The 18,971-nt window shown below is 31.4% G+C and overlaps 5 protein-coding genes across 14 annotated transcripts; 2 read left to right on the forward strand and 3 right to left on the reverse strand.

Moving 5' to 3' along the window:
* Positions 1 to 62: 62 nt before the first annotated feature.
* On the reverse strand, positions 63 to 4,271 carry LOC126849103 (ubiquitin-conjugating enzyme E2 N). Of its 3 annotated transcripts, none has more exons than XM_050590662.1 (3): positions 4,134 to 4,271; positions 2,134 to 2,393; positions 63 to 1,826 (listed from the first exon to the last, which is right to left on the reverse strand). In XM_050590662.1, exons 2-3 carry the CDS (start codon positions 2,376 to 2,378, stop codon positions 1,616 to 1,618), a joined length of 456 nt encoding a protein of 151 aa, XP_050446619.1. In that variant the 5' UTR covers positions 2,379 to 2,393; positions 4,134 to 4,271; the 3' UTR covers positions 63 to 1,615. The 3 variants fall into 3 exon arrangements, with proteins under 3 accessions (XP_050446619.1, XP_050446617.1, XP_050446618.1); XM_050590660.1 differs by having other exon boundaries at positions 3,649 to 4,244; XM_050590661.1 differs by lacking the exon at positions 4,134 to 4,271 and adding an exon at positions 3,054 to 3,636.
* Positions 4,272 to 4,398: 127 nt separating this feature from the next.
* Positions 4,399 to 9,985, forward strand: LOC126849060 (putative elongator complex protein 1). The gene is made up of 13 exons (XM_050590541.1): positions 4,399 to 4,518; positions 4,695 to 5,201; positions 5,346 to 5,774; positions 5,851 to 6,354; positions 6,433 to 6,650; positions 6,745 to 7,154; positions 7,277 to 8,384; positions 8,490 to 8,683; positions 8,768 to 9,032; positions 9,115 to 9,251; positions 9,352 to 9,506; positions 9,589 to 9,652; positions 9,738 to 9,985. The coding sequence occupies exons 2-13, from the start codon at positions 4,746 to 4,748 to the stop codon at positions 9,797 to 9,799; spliced, it is 4,002 nt and encodes a 1,333-aa protein (XP_050446498.1). The 5' UTR covers positions 4,399 to 4,518; positions 4,695 to 4,745; the 3' UTR covers positions 9,800 to 9,985.
* Positions 9,986 to 10,519: 534 nt separating this feature from the next.
* On the reverse strand, positions 10,520 to 13,397 carry LOC126849086 (G2/mitotic-specific cyclin-B). The gene is made up of 5 exons (XM_050590622.1): positions 13,190 to 13,397; positions 11,961 to 12,557; positions 11,634 to 11,873; positions 11,406 to 11,524; positions 10,520 to 11,338 (listed from the first exon to the last, which is right to left on the reverse strand). Exons 1-5 carry the CDS (start codon positions 13,217 to 13,219, stop codon positions 11,077 to 11,079), a joined length of 1,248 nt encoding a protein of 415 aa, XP_050446579.1. The 5' UTR covers positions 13,220 to 13,397; the 3' UTR covers positions 10,520 to 11,076.
* Positions 13,398 to 13,585: 188 nt separating this feature from the next.
* On the forward strand, positions 13,586 to 15,362 carry LOC126849090 (vacuolar protein sorting-associated protein 26C). Of its 3 annotated transcripts, none has more exons than XM_050590632.1 (6): positions 13,586 to 13,798; positions 13,874 to 14,017; positions 14,267 to 14,659; positions 14,732 to 14,828; positions 14,893 to 15,018; positions 15,102 to 15,362. In XM_050590632.1, the coding sequence occupies exons 1-6, from the start codon at positions 13,742 to 13,744 to the stop codon at positions 15,182 to 15,184; spliced, it is 900 nt and encodes a 299-aa protein (XP_050446589.1). In that variant the 5' UTR covers positions 13,586 to 13,741; the 3' UTR covers positions 15,185 to 15,362. The 3 variants fall into 3 exon arrangements, with proteins under 3 accessions (XP_050446589.1, XP_050446588.1, XP_050446591.1); XM_050590634.1 differs by having other exon boundaries at positions 13,614 to 13,815; XM_050590631.1 differs by having other exon boundaries at positions 14,893 to 15,362.
* Positions 15,363 to 15,514: 152 nt separating this feature from the next.
* On the reverse strand, positions 15,515 to 18,899 carry LOC126849087 (protein mono-ADP-ribosyltransferase PARP16). Of its 6 annotated transcripts, none has more exons than XM_050590625.1 (7): positions 18,746 to 18,899; positions 17,053 to 17,392; positions 16,810 to 16,965; positions 16,508 to 16,717; positions 16,221 to 16,386; positions 16,012 to 16,144; positions 15,515 to 15,783 (listed from the first exon to the last, which is right to left on the reverse strand). In XM_050590625.1, the coding sequence occupies exons 2-7, from the start codon at positions 17,377 to 17,379 to the stop codon at positions 15,624 to 15,626; spliced, it is 1,152 nt and encodes a 383-aa protein (XP_050446582.1). In that variant the 5' UTR covers positions 17,380 to 17,392; positions 18,746 to 18,899; the 3' UTR covers positions 15,515 to 15,623. The 6 variants fall into 6 exon arrangements, with proteins under 6 accessions (XP_050446582.1, XP_050446580.1, XP_050446585.1 ...); XM_050590623.1 differs by having other exon boundaries at positions 18,702 to 18,889; XM_050590628.1 differs by lacking the exon at positions 18,746 to 18,899 and adding an exon at positions 18,022 to 18,037.
* Between the last annotated feature and the right edge of the window lie 72 nt (positions 18,900 to 18,971).

Below are 18,971 nucleotides of genomic sequence, written 5' to 3' on the forward strand. Positions count from 1 at the left end.
AATTCTGCATAATTGGTACACATGTAATAATGCATACAATAACTACTATATATATCCCAAACTCTTAATAATAATCTCTTTATTATTGCAGATTATCTACAATTGTTTTAATCTATCCCCGTGTCCTTAAATTATAGAATCTCCCTGTTCTAATACTTACTAAAAAAAGGCGATATTCTCAGATATAGCTTATAGCTTTCCTTTTTCATAAGATATTTATATATTAACTGGTTATATATTTTTCTTCAATTTTTCGCAGCATAACGCGTATATCAGATAAACTGATATTATTTATATCATATTTTATTGAGCCAATGCATTCATATTATGTGAGGATATATTAAATATAGATTTCTATCAATATATGTACTATTTTTGCCATACATTTTGTTACAGATATTGTATTTTTCTATTTTTTATCGCTATTTATTTAATTATATGTAACCTAATCAATTTAGATATTTTTCGCACATATTCTCATTAAAATTTGCTAATTTTACTCATTAAATAGAAAGTACTTATGCATATCTTTTTTTTATATATTTTACACTGTGATTCATGCAAGCATTCCTCATAAAATAATTAATTTTATTTTTCCTATGCAGAAATTTTATATTATGTGTATTCGCATCTCGATAAGTAGAATTTATTTATTGTAAGATACACAAGACTTTCTACTCTTCTTACTTATATTTACACATAAATAATTATAATTGGCAATTAGTACTAACATAATAATAAATGATTTATATTCACTTATAGCCAAACTTCTCTGAGCAAAAATCAAAGATATTTGGAATATATTTTTTATTATATTTTTATATTTTGAAAACTTGAATGTTTTATAGTATTCTACTATACATCTTCAAATAAAATAATTAAATGTTCAAGTTTATATAGATTGAAAAAACGTTTGTAGTTTCTTTAATATATTATCTATAAGACATGTGATAAATAATAACTACATTACACATATAATTTTATATTCATTAATCTTGTGCCATTCTCTCTCTCCATATTTTAAATATGCAGTAATACTTAAATCTAAAATGTACTAGACAGAGAGAGAAAAATATACATATATAACCAGTTAATATATACAAATTTGTTTTAAAAAGAGAATTCATATGTTGAATAACATAAACTTTTCAATTCCACTTTTAAATAATGTACATTAGGAAGAAAAAAAAAAGGATAAATTGCAAATTGCACAAAAAATAGCAATGTAAGATTTAGCAATGTATATAGCATATTTTTGCTTAATACAATTTTAAATTTATATGTAACATATCTCATCACGTATTCTCACAACGGGAAACTTTTGTTCCCTCTTTTCTTGTAGAAAGAGAGATTCGCAACACTTCAATGTAAGAAGATATTTACGAAGATATTCTTCAATGAGCGATTGAATAAATTCAACAGTGCTTCGCGTTTCCCCCATAATATAGAAAATATTCATTCTGTTTTACTCTTACAAAACTTTTATTATTTTTATAGCAAAATTGTGGACACAGGTGCCGGATACGCAGTTGGTGCGGGTATGGTGATCAAAAGTCTGGGAAAGGTAGGAATAACGTCGCTTTGCTTTGTCGTGGGCGATCTGACAAGGCTGAGATCAGTTGTCCATAGCGTATCTTCGAGTCCATTCTTTGGCATTACGTATCGCTTCGCTTTCATTGACCTTCCAAAGTTCAGCTACATCATTTGCCAAAGGATCATCGGGATTCGGCGCGCTTAAAAGCGCTTGTATGGACAGCAAAACTGTTCTGATTTGAAGTGCCGGACTCCACTTGTCCTTAAGAATATCCAGACAAATCCTGCCCAATCTGCAGGTAAAGTGATTAATTAAATAATTACATTTCTTAAACAGGATGTCTTGTGAAAACGAACTATTTATCTTTGTCGCTTTTATCTTAACTGATGCATTTTATACATAAATATACATAAGCAATTTTAACTTGTGTAGCCTCATCATTAAAGAGTCAAATTTATATTTATCAAAGACACCTTGTTTGTTCTTATAGTTCATAGCAAATAAAATTATAGTCAGAAATTATTTGATAAAGACAAATTTGTACATAATAATTAAAGTAAATATATTATAATTTTTTCTCTTTGTTTCCTTTTTCTCACCTGTCTATATTTGGATGATATATTTTTGTAATGAATCTAACTTTAGGTGCGGACATTGGATAATCCTCAGGTAGGAACAATTCAAGTTTAAACAGTCCGCCTTCGAACGGCGAATCCTCAGGTCCCGTTACTATTACATGAAAATACCTAGCATTTGTATCATCTGGTACAGCACTGATACCAGGAACTGGTTCTTGCATTAATCTTTGAGTTTCTTTAATAATCCTCCGTGGTAACGCTGCCATTGTTTATGCAAAGATCTATAAAAGGAAAAAATATACAAATTTATTAAAAGTTAACTTTTACACAGGATGCAAAATACACAAAATATTTTGGTAAAAGAAAAAATATTAAATTAAAATTTCCTGAAGAAAAGTTTGTCTGAAATCAACTGTAGAACTTGCGCTTTGCAATCTTTTTCATTCTTGAAGTTTTATGAAAATTCTCCATCATCTCGTTTGAGTTGAGAAAATTTTTATCAAGACAATGAAACAATGCACTCTTTTTTTCTAAACTTTTTCTATCATCAATGTTTTAATAATTCATGTAGTAATTTCATGTTTCTTCCTCTGACATAATTTGCAATACAAATTTCGATCCATGGGCAATAGTAACAATAATTTTATATTATGCGGATCTTTTAAAACTTTAATGAAATATTTGTGTCATTCATTCCAAAAAAAGGATAACCATATTAACAGATGCAATCTTTCTTTTCTTGTTACAGAATCACTTCATGCTAAACTACAAACGAGAATAGACATGTTGATGTAAAAATATCGTCTCGAACAACATCGTTAGCATCTCTCGCATACCACATCGAGAATTTTCTCTCTCTGTCTCTCCCACCCTTTTTTCTACCCAAAACACAATGTTGTACGGCCGCGCCGTGCGGTCGTTTCGTACTGCGATCTACAAACCGGATATTCAGATATCTTGGCATATATCGGAGAGAGACGAAGATCAATAATCTCTTTTTCCAAACACTCGTTCGTCGGGACGAACGGACGAACGGCGATCGGCTGTGAATTGACAGCGTTGATGACAGCTTGCCGCACCGAGAGAAGCACGTACCACATTCACACGTATAGAACATGCGTCGCGCGCGCGCACATGTGTGTGTATGGTAGATGCGCGCGAGCGCGCAGTTTCACGTGTGAGTAGATATGCGTGTATATGCGTGCGGGTCCTAATGTCGAGACCCCAGCAGATGGATTCGTTGGTGGACGGAAGTCTCGAAAAAGCCTGGGGGGAGATCCTTTCGCGGATGATAAATTCGAGACGAACAGAAGAATAAAATATTAGGATCTTTGACTGGCAATATTTTTTTCTCCCTCGAAAGCAGAACGCGCACATAAATCCGCGATATCCGCATAAACAAAGGGAGTCGAAACCATTAGGGAGAGGGGAGGGTTGGGGCAGAGGGGAAGATGGGCTCTCTCCGGGTCGTTGTTATCGGGGCGATGTAAGATGCACCATTAGCACCGTACGGATCGACACGTCTGCGATACGTACGGGTCTCTCTGTAAATCCGTAGTCGCGTTTTTCTCTCGCGCGAGTCGTCCAGCAGCCGCTTCTCGTCGTTCTTCCCGGGGAACCTCGGGACGTCCTCCTCGTCGACGTCGATTTTCCAACAGTAATACCACCGCGTTTATACTAGCGTTCACACGAGCCAGCCGTCACCGCCACCGCCGCCGCCGTCGTCGTCGTCGTCGGCTGTCGTCGGCCTCGCAGCCGATCTCTCGGAGGGAAAACCGGCCGGTGGGAACCACGGGATGCGTTACCCGCGGCGTGAACGTACAACTCGATCGGAGGAGAGCGCTAATTTAATTTCCACCCGCGGCGTGAACGTGTATCGCGCGGCTACGGTGGTTGGTCAGTTTGCTGATCGCAGTGGGCCCCTTCACAGCCGCTTCATCTTATCGCGCTGCTAATGGCGCTGCTGATCGCCTGTCCGTCCGTCTGTCAATCAGTCAGTTCAGTCGATCACTCGGACTTACCACTTGCCACTCGCGCGCGAATCAAATGCGATCTCGAGACGCATAGAATCGTCACAATCACCGCTTTTATCGCCTGCTATGTTTTTTTATTCGTCAATCGTCTGGAGATCGTCGTCGCCGACACCACCGAGGACCGTGAAGTCACGAGATATTAGATTGCACATTGCCCGTTGCCCGTTATTGAAAATGAGATACGACAACTGTGAGACGCGCCGCGTAGCGGATTAAACGCAAAATATAGGCGTGCTCGTTCACGAATTGCAGATTCGCCTTATCTTTGCTCCGGACTCCGGAGATCGGATTCTTCCATAGATGTTATATGTTATAGTTATAAGATCTATGGATTCTTCGCATACCTGTAATTTTATGGTAAATGGAAAGTAAGGTTAGTTTCATACACACGTGTGTATAAAATAATATATATTTAAAAGATTATTATATATATATATAAAATATATTGTATGTTGAGATGTATTTTGTATCTCTCACATAATGTTTTTTCATATTTTTCTATAATTTTAAAATGTTGAACTTTATCGTTAAAATATACCTTTTTTTTAGATTCAAGATTATAACATATAAATAAGTGCACGAGGGACACCGTCGAAAGTCATGAAGAACTTAACAGTTTATCAGCTACGACGCCGAAATGTCGAATTTATGAAAGATATTGTTGTGAAAAACGATAATGGACCTTTGCAATGTGTACATTGTGCGATCGATCCAAATTATCTCAGTATGTACATTCTATTTGACAATCGGATCTATGCAATATCAATGGAGGATAATAGTGATATTACCAATATAAATTTTGACGGATATGAAAACTCCAAGGTTATTGGATTTGAGTATTGCGTTACAATGCAGGAGTTGTATTGCGCGTATGAATGTGGTGCTATTGCCAGATTGGATATAGCAGACCGAGTCGATTTTATACAAGAGATAGTAATTACATTTAGTAGTGGCCTAGAGTGTATAAAACTTAGTCCAGATAATGAGATTATTACGGCTGTAACATGTACAGGAACTGTGATCACTATGGTGACTGATTTTCAAGTAATATCAGAGGTAATATATTACATATCTCTGCAAAAATAAATATTATTTTATATATCTATAAGTTATACATATATGTATAACTTATATATATAAATGATATAATTTTGTAATTATAAAATTATGACACATCTATATACATATATAATATTATAGGTAGATTTATACTCGGAAGACTTCGGAGAGAAACAATTTGTTACAGTTGGTTGGGGCAAAAAAGAGACTCAGTTTCATGGTTCAGCAGGGAAAGCAGCAGCTAAAGCTAAACCAGAGGAACTGAATGCAAACGAACTCGACGACGGTCGTCCTCGAATCACTTGGCGTGGGGACGGTGCTCTATTCGCTGTTAGTTTTCTGCATATTCTAACGAAAATTCGACAGTTTAAAATATTCGATCGAGAGGGTACTTTATGCTATACTAGTGAACCAACTAATGGATTGGAAGAATGTTTGGCTTGGCGGCCATTGGGAAATTTAATTGCCACAACCCAAAGAATGGCCAATAAATATGTGGTTGCACTCTTTGAAAAAAACGGTCTAAAATATACAGATTTTCCACTTCCATTTACATCGAAAGAAATAACGGTACATTAAACATTGAAAGATGCAATTTCTCTTCGGATAGTGTAATTGCAAATTTTTCTAAATAGATATTTTGCAGGTAAAAGATTTGCTTTGGTCACCAAATTCAGACGTCTTAGCTGTCATTTGCGAACAATCGGGAATGTTCAATACGATACTGCAATTATGGACGGAAAATAATTGTCACTGGTATCTTAAACAGACCATTGTTTTTTCTACAGACAACCCACTGATATACGCAACATGGAGCACTACAGGAAGATATGATCAAAAAGAATTGGTTCTTCTAACATCAAAAGAAATTATGTTTTGTTCTTTTAATTGGTGCGTGAATCATAGTCGAGGCAAAAATATAGACGACAATACCGTGATTGGCGTTATTGATGGAAACAAAACGCTAGTCACTGGCTTTAGAAACGGAATCGTCCCACCGCCAATGGCCCATCAATCTTTACAGATTCAGAAACCAGTAAATGCTATTGCCTTTGCTCCAAGTATCAATGATAAAACATCTTTGATAAACAGTAATATGTTCTGCACCATATCGTGCGATAACAGATTGACATTTTTCAAACAGATAACGGTAATCACTGAACCGAAATAGCAATATAATATAAATAAAATTTATTTATTGCAATATATAATTTATTATGTTTTGTAGGATTCTTCACCAGAATATGAAGTTTTACACTCATACAATATTGATTGTTCAACTTTAGACATAACAGGAATTGATAAAAGTGTTTATACCATGCATCATTTCTTATGGCTTGCAGAAGATGTTATGTTGTTTTCTATAACTATGGATAAACATAATCTCCTGTGTGTTTTGTCTGTAGATAAAATGCATTCTAAAAAAAACAGTATTTTGCCGATACAGTATGTAGTTTTATTATGAATTATATTATAAAATATGCACATAAAATCGTATGCATCTAATGAAAAGATACACGAACTTAACTTTTTTCTATAGGAAATTTTATGCCGTAGATAATTCGATAGAATATATAATTCCTTCTTTTGATGCAAATACGGCTTACATAATAGTAAATCGGGCTATATTTAAATATACCAAAGATGCAGAAGAACTCGATCCGACAGATATACTCTTAAGAGAACTATGCTATCAAGTGGAAGTTATAAAAATTGATGTAAAAGACGTTATTATTGCTCTGTCTTGCACAAATTGTTTCTCAATTGATGGAAAGGAAATTGCTAAGAACATTACGAGTTTTTATGTACATTCCGATTTTTTGCTTCTCACAACACAGCAACATACATTGATTTGTGTTCCATTAACCGAGAACGGTATGAAGCAACTAAATAAACACGATTTAACTATCAAGCCTTGGGAAAATGGCAATAACGAGATATCATTTACAGGTAAATCTTTATATCTTTGTAATTCATTTTATTTCATGAATATATATATATATATATATATATATATATATATATATATATATATATATTCCTTTTTCTAACTTCTTAATATTTTATTACAGATATCTATATTAGACGAATGGAAAAAGATTCTTATATAATAGCGGCAATATCTCAAGATTCGAAGACAATTTTGCAGATGCCTAGAGGAAATTTAGAATGTATAGAACCAAGGGCACTGTCGTTGCATATATTAAAATCTCATCTTGATAATTGTAATTATCGGATAGCGTTTGATATAATGAAGAAACAACGCATAAATTTAAATCTAATATACGATCATGATCCGAAACTATTTATGGATAACGCGGAGAAATTTGTAGAAGAAATCGCGAAACCAGATTGGTTAAGCCTGTTTCTGTCAGAGTTACAAAATGAAGATATCACTAGCACGATGTACGCGAATTGTTATCCAAACCGTTCTGTACGATCGGTAGCGACATCGGGAAGTAACGAAATCAAAGTTAATAAGGTAAACGAGATTTGTAAATTACTGAGAGATATTATGGAGAGACGACATAACGCGGCTAATCTAATACAACCGATATTAGTGAGCTTAGTAAAAAATCATGAAAAACAAGGTTTAGAAAAAGCACTCAGTAAAGTGAAACAAGTCAAGATACTGGAGGATTTCCAAAAATCAACGCAATCTCCTTCTTCCACATCTGCCGAAAATGCATTGAAATATTTGTTACATTTTGTAAATATTGATATTTTATATGATACTGCATTAGGCATGTATGATTTCGAACTCACAATGTTTGTAGCTTCTAAGTCATCGAAAGATCCCAAGGAATATATTCCATTCTTAAATAACTTGAAAAAACTAAATGAAGATTACATGAAGTATTCCATTGATATGCACCTTAAACGTTATGAATTAGCGCTCGAACATATAGCCAGAGACTCGACTAAATTTGAGGAATGTTTTAATTTAGTACATAATCAAAAGTTATATTCAAAGGCAATGAAATTATTTAAGAAAGGTAGTATGGAGTATAAAAAGATTACTCGAGCTTATGGAGAATTTTTATTAAGTAAAACAAAATATCAAGAAGCCGGAATAATGTTTCATAGAAGTGGCGATCTCGATCGAGCTTTAAAAGCATTTAGTACACTAGGTGAAAATTGGCAGGATGCAATCGCGGTATCGAGAGAAATGAAATTAAGGTAGATATAATTTTATTTTTATATATACATACATTTTATTCTGTTGTTATTAGAATTGATACAATTATAACGTGCTGTTTTACATCATTAAACCGATTTTTTCAGTTCTACAGATTTACACGAACTGTATGAACTGCTAGTAAAACGTTTAAAAGCAGAGCGAAATTATGAGGATGGAGCTACAATATTAAAAGATTATTTAAACGACGCTGAAGAAGCTGTTGCATTATTGTGCGAGGGAAAAGTTTGGAAACGTGCCGTAAGGATAGCACACGATGTTCAACGTCTAGATCTGTGTGGTTAGTGATTAATAGAAGCAAATAAACTGAAAATTTAAATACATTATGACACACTTATACTTGAATCATGTGTTACTTTTACAGAGACACACATTAAACCTGGAATAACAGAACATGCAGAACATGTAATGTCGCAATTGGGTAAATTAAAGGAAGATTTTCTCAGGCATAAATCGCGCCTTGCATTGGTAAGAGTAGAGATAAGCGCAAGACAAACACGGCCGTGTAACGAATCGATTTATCATGATGAACCGGCATTCGGCAAAGAAATTACGGACTCTCTTAGTGAAACAAGCAGCATTGCGGATTCTGTTTCAAGTAAAAAATCGCGAACGTCTACAGCTTCTAGGTATATATATCTTTGTTGTATGCGTTTTATAATCTAATAAAATAAGACATTTATAAATGTTCTTTCCTTCTTTTTTTTTTAGGAGAAGTTATCGATCAAGTAAAAATCGTAGGAAACAGGAGAGAAAACTTTTAAGTTTAAAAGAGGGCAGTACATTTGAAGATTTAGGCTTAATACACGTCCTTTATCAGATTATTACTACTGCGTATAAAAATAAAGGTTCGTTCACACAAACAATATATAATGAATAACATTACATTGTTAGAACATATGGTTGGACAGACGTCGAATATGTTAATGATATAATTTTCATTTATAGACGAATGGTTTCGACTAGTTCAGGTGTTAACACGCTTTGAATTCGATGAATGTGCGGAAAAACTCTATATTGAAATAAATAATTTCTTCGAATTGGTAGAAAATAGTAAATCAGAAATTTGGGACAAATCAGCCCCTACGAGTTTAGCCGAGGTGGTAAGTAATTATTAGAAATATTCCTTATCGAAAAATTTGAAAAATTGTACTCTACAATTATGCTCTTTTAACTTATTAATAGGAAAAAATGGCAATTTATACACCTGCACAAATTCAAGAAATTACTGCACCTATTAAATTAATAGGTAAGTGCTTTGGCAATACAGTATTAGAATATTTGTTACATTTCTTCTGTTTTTTATATCTTCTTTTTTAATTTTTGTTTTTCAGAACGATACATAACGCATCCGCCTGAAACTGATTCAACATCCTGTGTTCTAAGTATTTTTTAAAAATTAAAAAAATTTTTTAATTTTTTAAAAGTTTAAACACTGCTATTCTGAACAAGTCTCAATAAATCAGAGAAATATGTTATAAATTAAGTGTATATAAGTGTAAAGAAGATTTTATATATTACTTAATAGGAGAATAAATAGTATAATGAGAGAAATTAAGACCCTTCAAATTAATTAATGCAAATAAATTATATTAATTTAGTTATTTATTTACAAAGATATGTGTATAGTTATAGAGTAACATATCATTATGATATTATAATTTGTAACTTTGTAATAAAGCCTAAATATATATAACGGCCATTTGGGTATTTAATTTTGAAATTTTGTCATGTATATATTAAACATTCATTTTTAATTTGGCATTTGGTTAAAATTTGGATTACTTAACTAACGATATAAAATTTTATTTTTTTTCAGACAAATACGCTTATACAATAATTATTTTATATACATATTATAGGGGATATATATAGTAATATAACATATATAATTAAAGTATAAACTTTATATCACCATATTGATAAAAATTTGATAAATAATCTCCAAAAATTCTTATTTCCAATTTTTGCACATAACTTTTATGCAATTTATATTTTAAAGTAGCAAGCAAAAAACTTAAATGGTTTCCATAATAATTAAGAAAGACTATAATTGAGAAAAATATTAATATAAAAGCATAAAAAATGAAGTATATATATGTCTTGGAATACTTACATATTTCTATATGGTGACATTAAAAATATCTGTATGTGTGTGTATGTTAGGACGTATATCAAAATTAAAATATTTTTATAATTAGCTATGAATAAAAACTAAAAGCTTTATTTAATATTTCATTATAAAAGATGCATTTTTATGATTTCTGCTATACCTAGTTTAACTATGGCAGTCCAAAATAAAGTCCATCAGTGATACCTGACTAAATTTTCATGCTAATCTTAACAAACTTTTGTATATAAATCTCTAAATACGTCCTGTTTTTCGCTACTTTGTGACTGAACGAGAATAGATTCAATAAGAAATTTGTGTATCAAATACAATAATTTATACAATATTCATTTATATTACTTTATGACAAAGTTCGCTTGATCTTTTGAAGAATGTTTTCTCTCTCTCTCTCTCTCTCTCTCTCTCTCTCTTTTGTTTTATGAACTATAACGTCCATGATTAGATTCATTATGTGTTTGATACAATATACAAATATCTTATTAAAAATAATCTCTCAATATTATATAATAATGTCACAAATATATAAATTCTATTCTATTCTATTATAATTCTGTTTCATTGCTTCTTGCTGCAATGGCAAGCATAATTGGCGACTTAAGCTCTGGCCGAACACTAATTTTCATATGTTTCACATGGACGTACTTCTTTCTCACGGCTTGATATTTGCTTGTTTCTGAATTAATTATCATGGCAGCTATATCACGCACTACAGGTAACACATCGTCCTTAGAATAGGTGCTGTAGTATGCTAAAGTGTCTGTCCAGATATCTTTGCTTTCGTCTTCCTCATCATTACCAATAATTCTAAAAAAAAAATTGTTTATTATTTATTGATATTTCTAAATATGTAATGAAATATGCTATTTCTTACAAAAATGCTAGATAGATTGCTGCTGCAGCAATGAGACTAGGTGGATAATGACACATTTCATAGTGAACTAAACTTTGTTCAAGGAAATATTTGGCCATTGTATGATGTATAGGAAGTGCCTTAAAATAAATGACATGATTTATATAAAAAACTGAAATATACTCTATCTATAATGATATAATTTCAATATAAATGAAAAGCTTAAATGTTTCAGCAAATGTACAATACCTTCCCAGCTTTGCTATATCTTCGAAGAAAATGCAGCGGTAAAGGTCGGCCGAATGAATAATTTAAGGTTCTCACTATGAGTAATTCCATTTCCAATATATCTAATTTAGTATATGCCTGGTCTGTGATGTATACAAAGTCACTTATATCTGGCGAATACATTTCTTCATATTTGCTAGCGATAAACATAGCTGCCACACCTACCAGCTGCAATTGCTTTCTGTCTATGGTTTTGAAAGACTGCAACAATAAAGTGTATGCCGAGATGTAACATGAAAAACTGAAAAACATACTTAATTTTTTTTTTTTAACGAAAAGAGTTTTTACCTGTATAAAACGATCGATAATTGCGACCGTGAGATATAATGTCTCTTGCATTAACCGAAATTGTTGATGTACTTCGATTAACCAATCAACCAGCACACTCCTCATCTTAGGAGTGACTTCCTGACCCGATAAAAATCCTTTTATAATAGGAGTCTCTCTTTCTAATGTCCTTAAATACTCGTGTATATCGTTGGTATAAATAGAAACTAGAACAGGATTTCCTTTATCTTGTTCGTCAATATCTTCGAATTTTAATAAATCTGTCGAAAATGAGTTTTTCCCTCTTCGCTTTTGACTAACGGGAGTTGTTGGTATAATAGCTGCATTAGAGACATTATCTACTTTAGCCGTGACAGAAATAACTGGCTGTACAACTTGCACTGGCTTCTCAGATACATTTGGTTTCACAGCTTGTCGTTTTGATATTACCACTTTCTTCTTATCCTTTTGCAATAAGCTAGTCCTATCTATAGGCTGTGCACCCCTCAATATGTTAACTTTATTACTTATTTCACCTAGTGCCGCCCTTTTTGTATTCGCTGGTATAATAATTGAAGATTTTACATTTTTAATATTCTCTTGATTTGTATGGTTCATCTGCAACATAAAATAAAAATTTGAAATATTCTGAGGATTTTTATAATGTAGAGAAATATCAGTAAATATGAGTTTTATAATGTAGAATATATTTTTTCATTCAATGCAATATTTTTATTTTGATACTTTGCACATGGCAAAAGTATCATTTTCGATAGGTAAAATAACATATACGTGTGAGAAAAGAAATAATTGTTATAAAATAACGGTAAGAATTTGAGTCACATAAAATGTGACTATAAAATGTAACTATCGTATATTTTTATAAAAATATTTCTCGATAAAACAGAATATCATCAATGCTTGAATTTAATATTTTTAGTTTGTGAACGTTCCATATATATCTCATTCGCGGATGATCAAAGGCGCGCGGAAAAGGGAAGAAATATCCCAGAAATAATTTGGAGAATATTTCATAATAAGACAATTTTTATATTTTAGGAAAATCAAAGGATCATTGTTGGTATGCTAAAGAAGCGGAAATGGTTCACCAAAACGTGGCAAACAAGTTTAAAAGAATGCGAGGGGTATTTAAAGATGTCTAGCTTTTATGACCGCCAAGAATGACCTCCATCATAAAGGAAATATTTAATTAAATATTTTCCCACATTATATATAAATCATTTACTCACCGTAACTGCAGTCCGATTTCTCGTCGCCATCGTCAATCACGTCCACGTAAAGGAAACTGCTATTTTCGTGATGCCAAAAAAATATGTGTTACCGTTTCCTCCGAGAAGTAAGCAACACAGGCCACACAACTCGGATTCATACAGTAACGTCTTTTCTCGATTTGAATTTGTTTGTTCAGTGGCGCCTCCGGGGTTAGAGGGGTAAGTTAGAAAATCTGCGCGTGCAGCAAATCGCGGTGGTCAAACCAGAGAGAAGTCCGAAAGACGTGACACTGCTCACGGCTCGATTTTATGTGATCCGATATGAAAGTAATACGCCCTCTGTGAACATAGACGCACGGATATTGAATTAAGTAGTTAATATTCACGAATATTCTCAGTGGATAATGCATGTGTACAATATGTAGACAGCTGACTTTGCTTGACAGCATGCAATGCGTTGACAGATGGTGAGCCGATCATTTAACAATTGTATAATTCAACGTCCCATTTCGGGTTCCGGGTTTTGACATCACTGACTCAAGTGTCAGAGTGTCACAGAGATTGGAAGTCATGTCTATCAATATAGATATAAAATTAAAACGTGCGAGCAAAATATATTATGAGGGGGTTAGTCGTTTGTTATAGTGAGTATTGTTTTTTTTTTTGCTCGATAATAGATCTGAAATTGAAACCATGTTGTAGGAAGTAGTTGCTGGTCTGATATTGTTAAAAAACAATTCAGATGTGAAGCACGATGGCATATTTCTCACCATGGAAGGCTCAGTGAATTTGCAGCTTAGCTCAAAGAATGTCGGTATATTCGAGGCATTTTATAATTCAGTTAAGGTTAATAGTACATATATATTTTTATAAATTTAATAAATTCTATGGATTTTCTTGTTGCTCATTGCACAGTTATTGTTTTATGAATTTTGAATTAAAGCATTTTTTATGTTTACGTCAGTTTTTGCAAATTGTACATTGTTATATGTAATAAGTGAAAGATAAACTACACCTCTCTTATTTCTTATAGATATATTTTTCTGTAAGGATAAATCTATAACAGATCCTAACAAATTGTAATTATTTTTTTAGCCCATACAGTTGGTACAATATACATTAGATGTTGCTCCATCTGGAAAGATTCCAAGTGGCAAAACAGAAATACCGTTTGAATTACCATTAAAACCAAGAGGAAGTAAATCTCTTTATGAAACATATCACGGTGTTTTTGTAAATATACAATACTTGATACGCTGTGATATAAAGAGAAGTTTTCTTGCAAAAGATGTGAGCAAGTCACTGGAATTTATAGTAGAAGATAAACCAAACAGCAAAGTAGAAAAAGAACACAGCAAAATTGTGTTCTTCGAAATAATGCCAGAATCTCTGCAAAATACTAAAGATAGATCTAATGTGCCAAAGTTTTGCATTTCTGGAAGATTGAACTCTCTGTATTGCAAACTCTCTGAACCTCTGACAGGAGAAGTATATATATAGATAACATTTTTGCATATTATTTTATTATTTGTGATACATTTTTATTATTTGTATTTGTAGGTGGTAATTGAACACTGCGAGGCTGTTATAAAGTCCATAGAATTACAATTAGTGAGAGTAGAAACCTGCGGATGTGCAGAAGGATACTCTAGAGATGGTAAGAAGTAATAGTAATAGTCCATGTTAAAATTGTGGCAATAATTTATGAGAGCATTTTACAGCGACAGAGATACAAAATATACAAATTGGCGAAGGCAATGTTTGCACAAATCTTGCTATTCCAATTTACATGATATTCCCAAGATTATTTACATGTCCTACTTTAAGCACAAGCAACTTCAAAGTTGGTAAGAATATTTTTTTGCATCTATTTTATTCTGTTAAAAAATATAAACAACAACTTTATGTATTCAATATTTTTTTCTTTCAGAATTTGAGGTAAATCTTATCATTTTATTTGAAGATGATTATTTAGTCACTGAGAACTTTCCTATTATACTCTCACGATATTAAAAAGTTATAAAAACAAATGTTTTTTTAAGAAATATTGTAATATATATGTGCATGTGCGTGTGTGTGTATTTGTATATATGCATATGTAAATTTTTTATATGATTTATATAAAATATTTACTCTCAATTATTATATGTATTTAAAAAGAATGTATATAAAAGATAACATTTTTCATATATGCACCAATGGATATTCATTTCATTATATCTTGATGTATAAAAAGCTGTAAATGTCAAAATTAAAAATCGTGAAAGCTTTTTCTTCTGTATAATATTTTATCCATTTGATACAAAGATAAAAAAATATTTTTTTCTTAAAGATCTTGGCACGTGAAGCCTAATTTTATGACAATAGTATATTTATAGTGTATAACCTTATAACCTTTTTTTCCCATATTTCAAAATCAATTTATTGCAATGATTGCATTATCATTTTTTTTTTATTCAAATCCTGCTTTCTGGATAAATAACCTATAATATTTCTCTACTTGTTTATTCTGTGTTAATCCAACCGAAGCTAACAGCACGACGTAGCCAAGCACAAATGTCAGTAATTTATGTTGCTTAAACCATACCAGTAATCCTGAATTATCAGCAGTACTAAAATAATAAAAAATTTATAATAATTATTGTGTAATCAAGCAAAGCCTATAACTAATATTAGTGTTTCCAGCATGTTACACAGTGTAACATTATATCACGTGATTGGCTATCAAAGAAATTTAAAGAAACTTAAAATTGTTTATTTAATAGCCAATTGTGTGATATGTATATGTACATAGTGTAATTTGTGTAACTTGAACACCCATTTTATTTTCTACAGTTTACCTAGTTGTATGGAGATCTTGGGTATAGACAAGCAGATAGCGTATCCTTACTAAATCACTATTTGTCACTACAAAATATTTGTCTGGTATTCTTCCACCAATTGAATCACTCAATGTGTTTTGTGTCCTATCTCCTAAAATGTAATACTATTGCAACAATTTATCTTTTAAAGTTTGATATAATTATTCACATATATACTGCAGGCTTACTTGAATCTCCTCTCTTTATATCAGGATGATTGATAAGTTCACAGAGAGCTATACAACTTATCTCACTTCCAAGAAAACTGCCTCCCCATCCATAACCCACAGGACTATAAGGTAAACTCACTCCTAATTCGCTCGAAAGATATATTCCTTTGCCAAATTGTGATCTCTAAAAAAAATAACATTATTTAAAAATGTCTGTCAATTTTATATAATTTTCATAACAAAGAAAAAATATTTATAGGATAAGAAAAATTATTCTAATTTAATATTATCAGTATTTACTATACTTTGCACATATTTTGTTGTAAACCATAATGCATGATGGAATGGAAATTTTCCAAACGGCTGCCATGGTATGCATAAAATGTTGAATGACCATTAGCACTTAATTTCCATTTCTCTTCTGTTGCAGATTGCTTTGCACTTGCCACTTGAAAAATAAGATTTGGAGCTGAAACGGGCACTTCCAGTGGCACTTTCCTCAATATTGAATCATACTATATAATAGGAATTTGTCTTAGATCTTATATCATACACTATGTTCTTTTTTTTTGAAATTTTTGTTAAAAATAATAATATGCAAACTTACATATTCTTTCTGCACGCTCTTAATGTGTGGATCTCTTAATCGTAGCAATACCCAATATAATAATTCTATTGTTTCACCATAATTCTCATATGCACCAGCTTCATTAAGTTCTTTGCGTATCAAGGATAAAGGAGGAACCGATTCTATGGCTCTCCTCTGCAGAGAAAATGACATATCAAACAATTAAATTGTAAATGATATGCATGTTATATACAAATATCAGATATTGAATCTTTAATATACCAAGGCTTCAATATCCTTGCACTCGTTCTTAATGTACATAGGTGGAAATGGCTTTAAACAGCTGTCATAACGATAAGTATTGGATGCTGCCACAAAAAGAGACCATTTCAAATCAGCAGCTTTTGGATCTTTTTCTAACAAATGTTTCAATGATAATATTTTTTTTTCCAGATCTTCATCAGTTACAGTGCGATCTACTCGGGATGTATATAATATATCTAAGCCAGTCTTTGTTACATTTTTGTTCCTTGAAATTTCATATCGTTCATTCTGCTTTACTCTTGCACCTTTAGATGCTTCATAATTTTTATCAAAATATGCCATCATTCACTTACCATATCTGTGTGAATAAAATAGCAAAGTAAAAGTATAATAACATGTACATGTGTATTGAAGACAATAATTTATAATAATTTATAGGGGAAAATATTACATAGAAAATACTTTACGCTACACTATTGATATAAAAATTAATGATATATATAAATAAAATAAATTTTAAAAATTGAATCAATTAAATCTATTGTGTTTCAATTATATAACGATATATAATATCTCAAGTATAATAGATGTAAAATTTTATATATATATATATATATATATATATACTGTCTTTAAAGTAATAACACATAATTTTATCACTTTTACTTACGTTGGAGAAGAAATATATAATGCAAAAAAAAAAAAGATCGTTTCACTTATAATTTCGGTATTTCCGGATTATGTATTAAAAAAAAATGTATCTCACAAAAAAGAGAAAAATACAACTACACAATTCTAAACATATGTCATTAAAAGACAATTACAAATACAATGACATAGTCGTGTGATAATGCATGCATTTTTTTCTCTTCTGTTGAAGAGAAAATCATTCTCACTAACATATTTTAATAATGATATTCAATAATAAAATGCCTAAATTATTAAAAAGTATATGTATTTATAATATTATGAAAACAAATACATAACCTCTCTATGTATATAGGGAAAGAGAGAGGGAATGAGAGGGATGAGGGAAAGAGAGAGACATAAACAATCATATTGAGTTTTTTAATTTTCTCATCTAGGAACATTTAATCATTCCATATACTCAATTATCTAGTATATTCGTTTTTATTTATCATATGTAGATAAAGAGATTTATTTATCATATGTAAATAAAGATTCATGTCGAAATATTATTTTTATATGTATTGACAAGATAACATTTTGACAAGTTTGATAGTTTAATAATTGTCACAATTACAAAAAAAATTGTATAAGTAGTATAAGATTTTAATGAAAAAAAAATGAAAAGTTAAATAAGAATAAATGTTACGACAAATCGCTTTCATAGTAAAATATTTAATAAAACACTGTAAACAATTTTTAATTTTAAAGACCAAAAATTCAAATTCCGCAGATTAACAACATTGAAATTAACACACGGGATTATTAATGGATTAAAAGGGTAAACTTTAATTGATTTTTATTCATTCATTTTTTATTAAAGGTACGAAAATATTTATAAATATTATTCAGAAATATTTGTATTATAAGTGTTATTCAGAACATAATCCTTTTTTTTTCTCTTTCTATAATTACGATCGCAAGACGATATAAATTGATTTATCGTAAAATAGTTTCTGCAACATTTGTGTAATACTTACGATGTCCAAATATACATTTTCCGATGCTTGATTTGCAATCTTACCGTATACTAGAAATGATTAACGTTTAACGAACCGCGCAATGTGCACGTGAGGTATGTTATATTTTCAGAATGGATTGATTATTTTCGTCTCACAAGAAATTTATCACAAGAAAATAACATGTCTCCAATGTTTTTCGGGACCTGTGCCATATACATCCGTATTCTATTTGTTTCCGCCGTCTTCATTTGTTTTTCATAGCGTTTCTCTCTACGAGCGTTGTAAACT

This window comes from Cataglyphis hispanica, chromosome 4, assembly GCF_021464435.1.
Source record: "Cataglyphis hispanica isolate Lineage 1 chromosome 4, ULB_Chis1_1.0, whole genome shotgun sequence".
In the NCBI taxonomy this organism is placed as follows: domain Eukaryota; kingdom Metazoa; phylum Arthropoda; class Insecta; order Hymenoptera; family Formicidae; genus Cataglyphis; species Cataglyphis hispanica.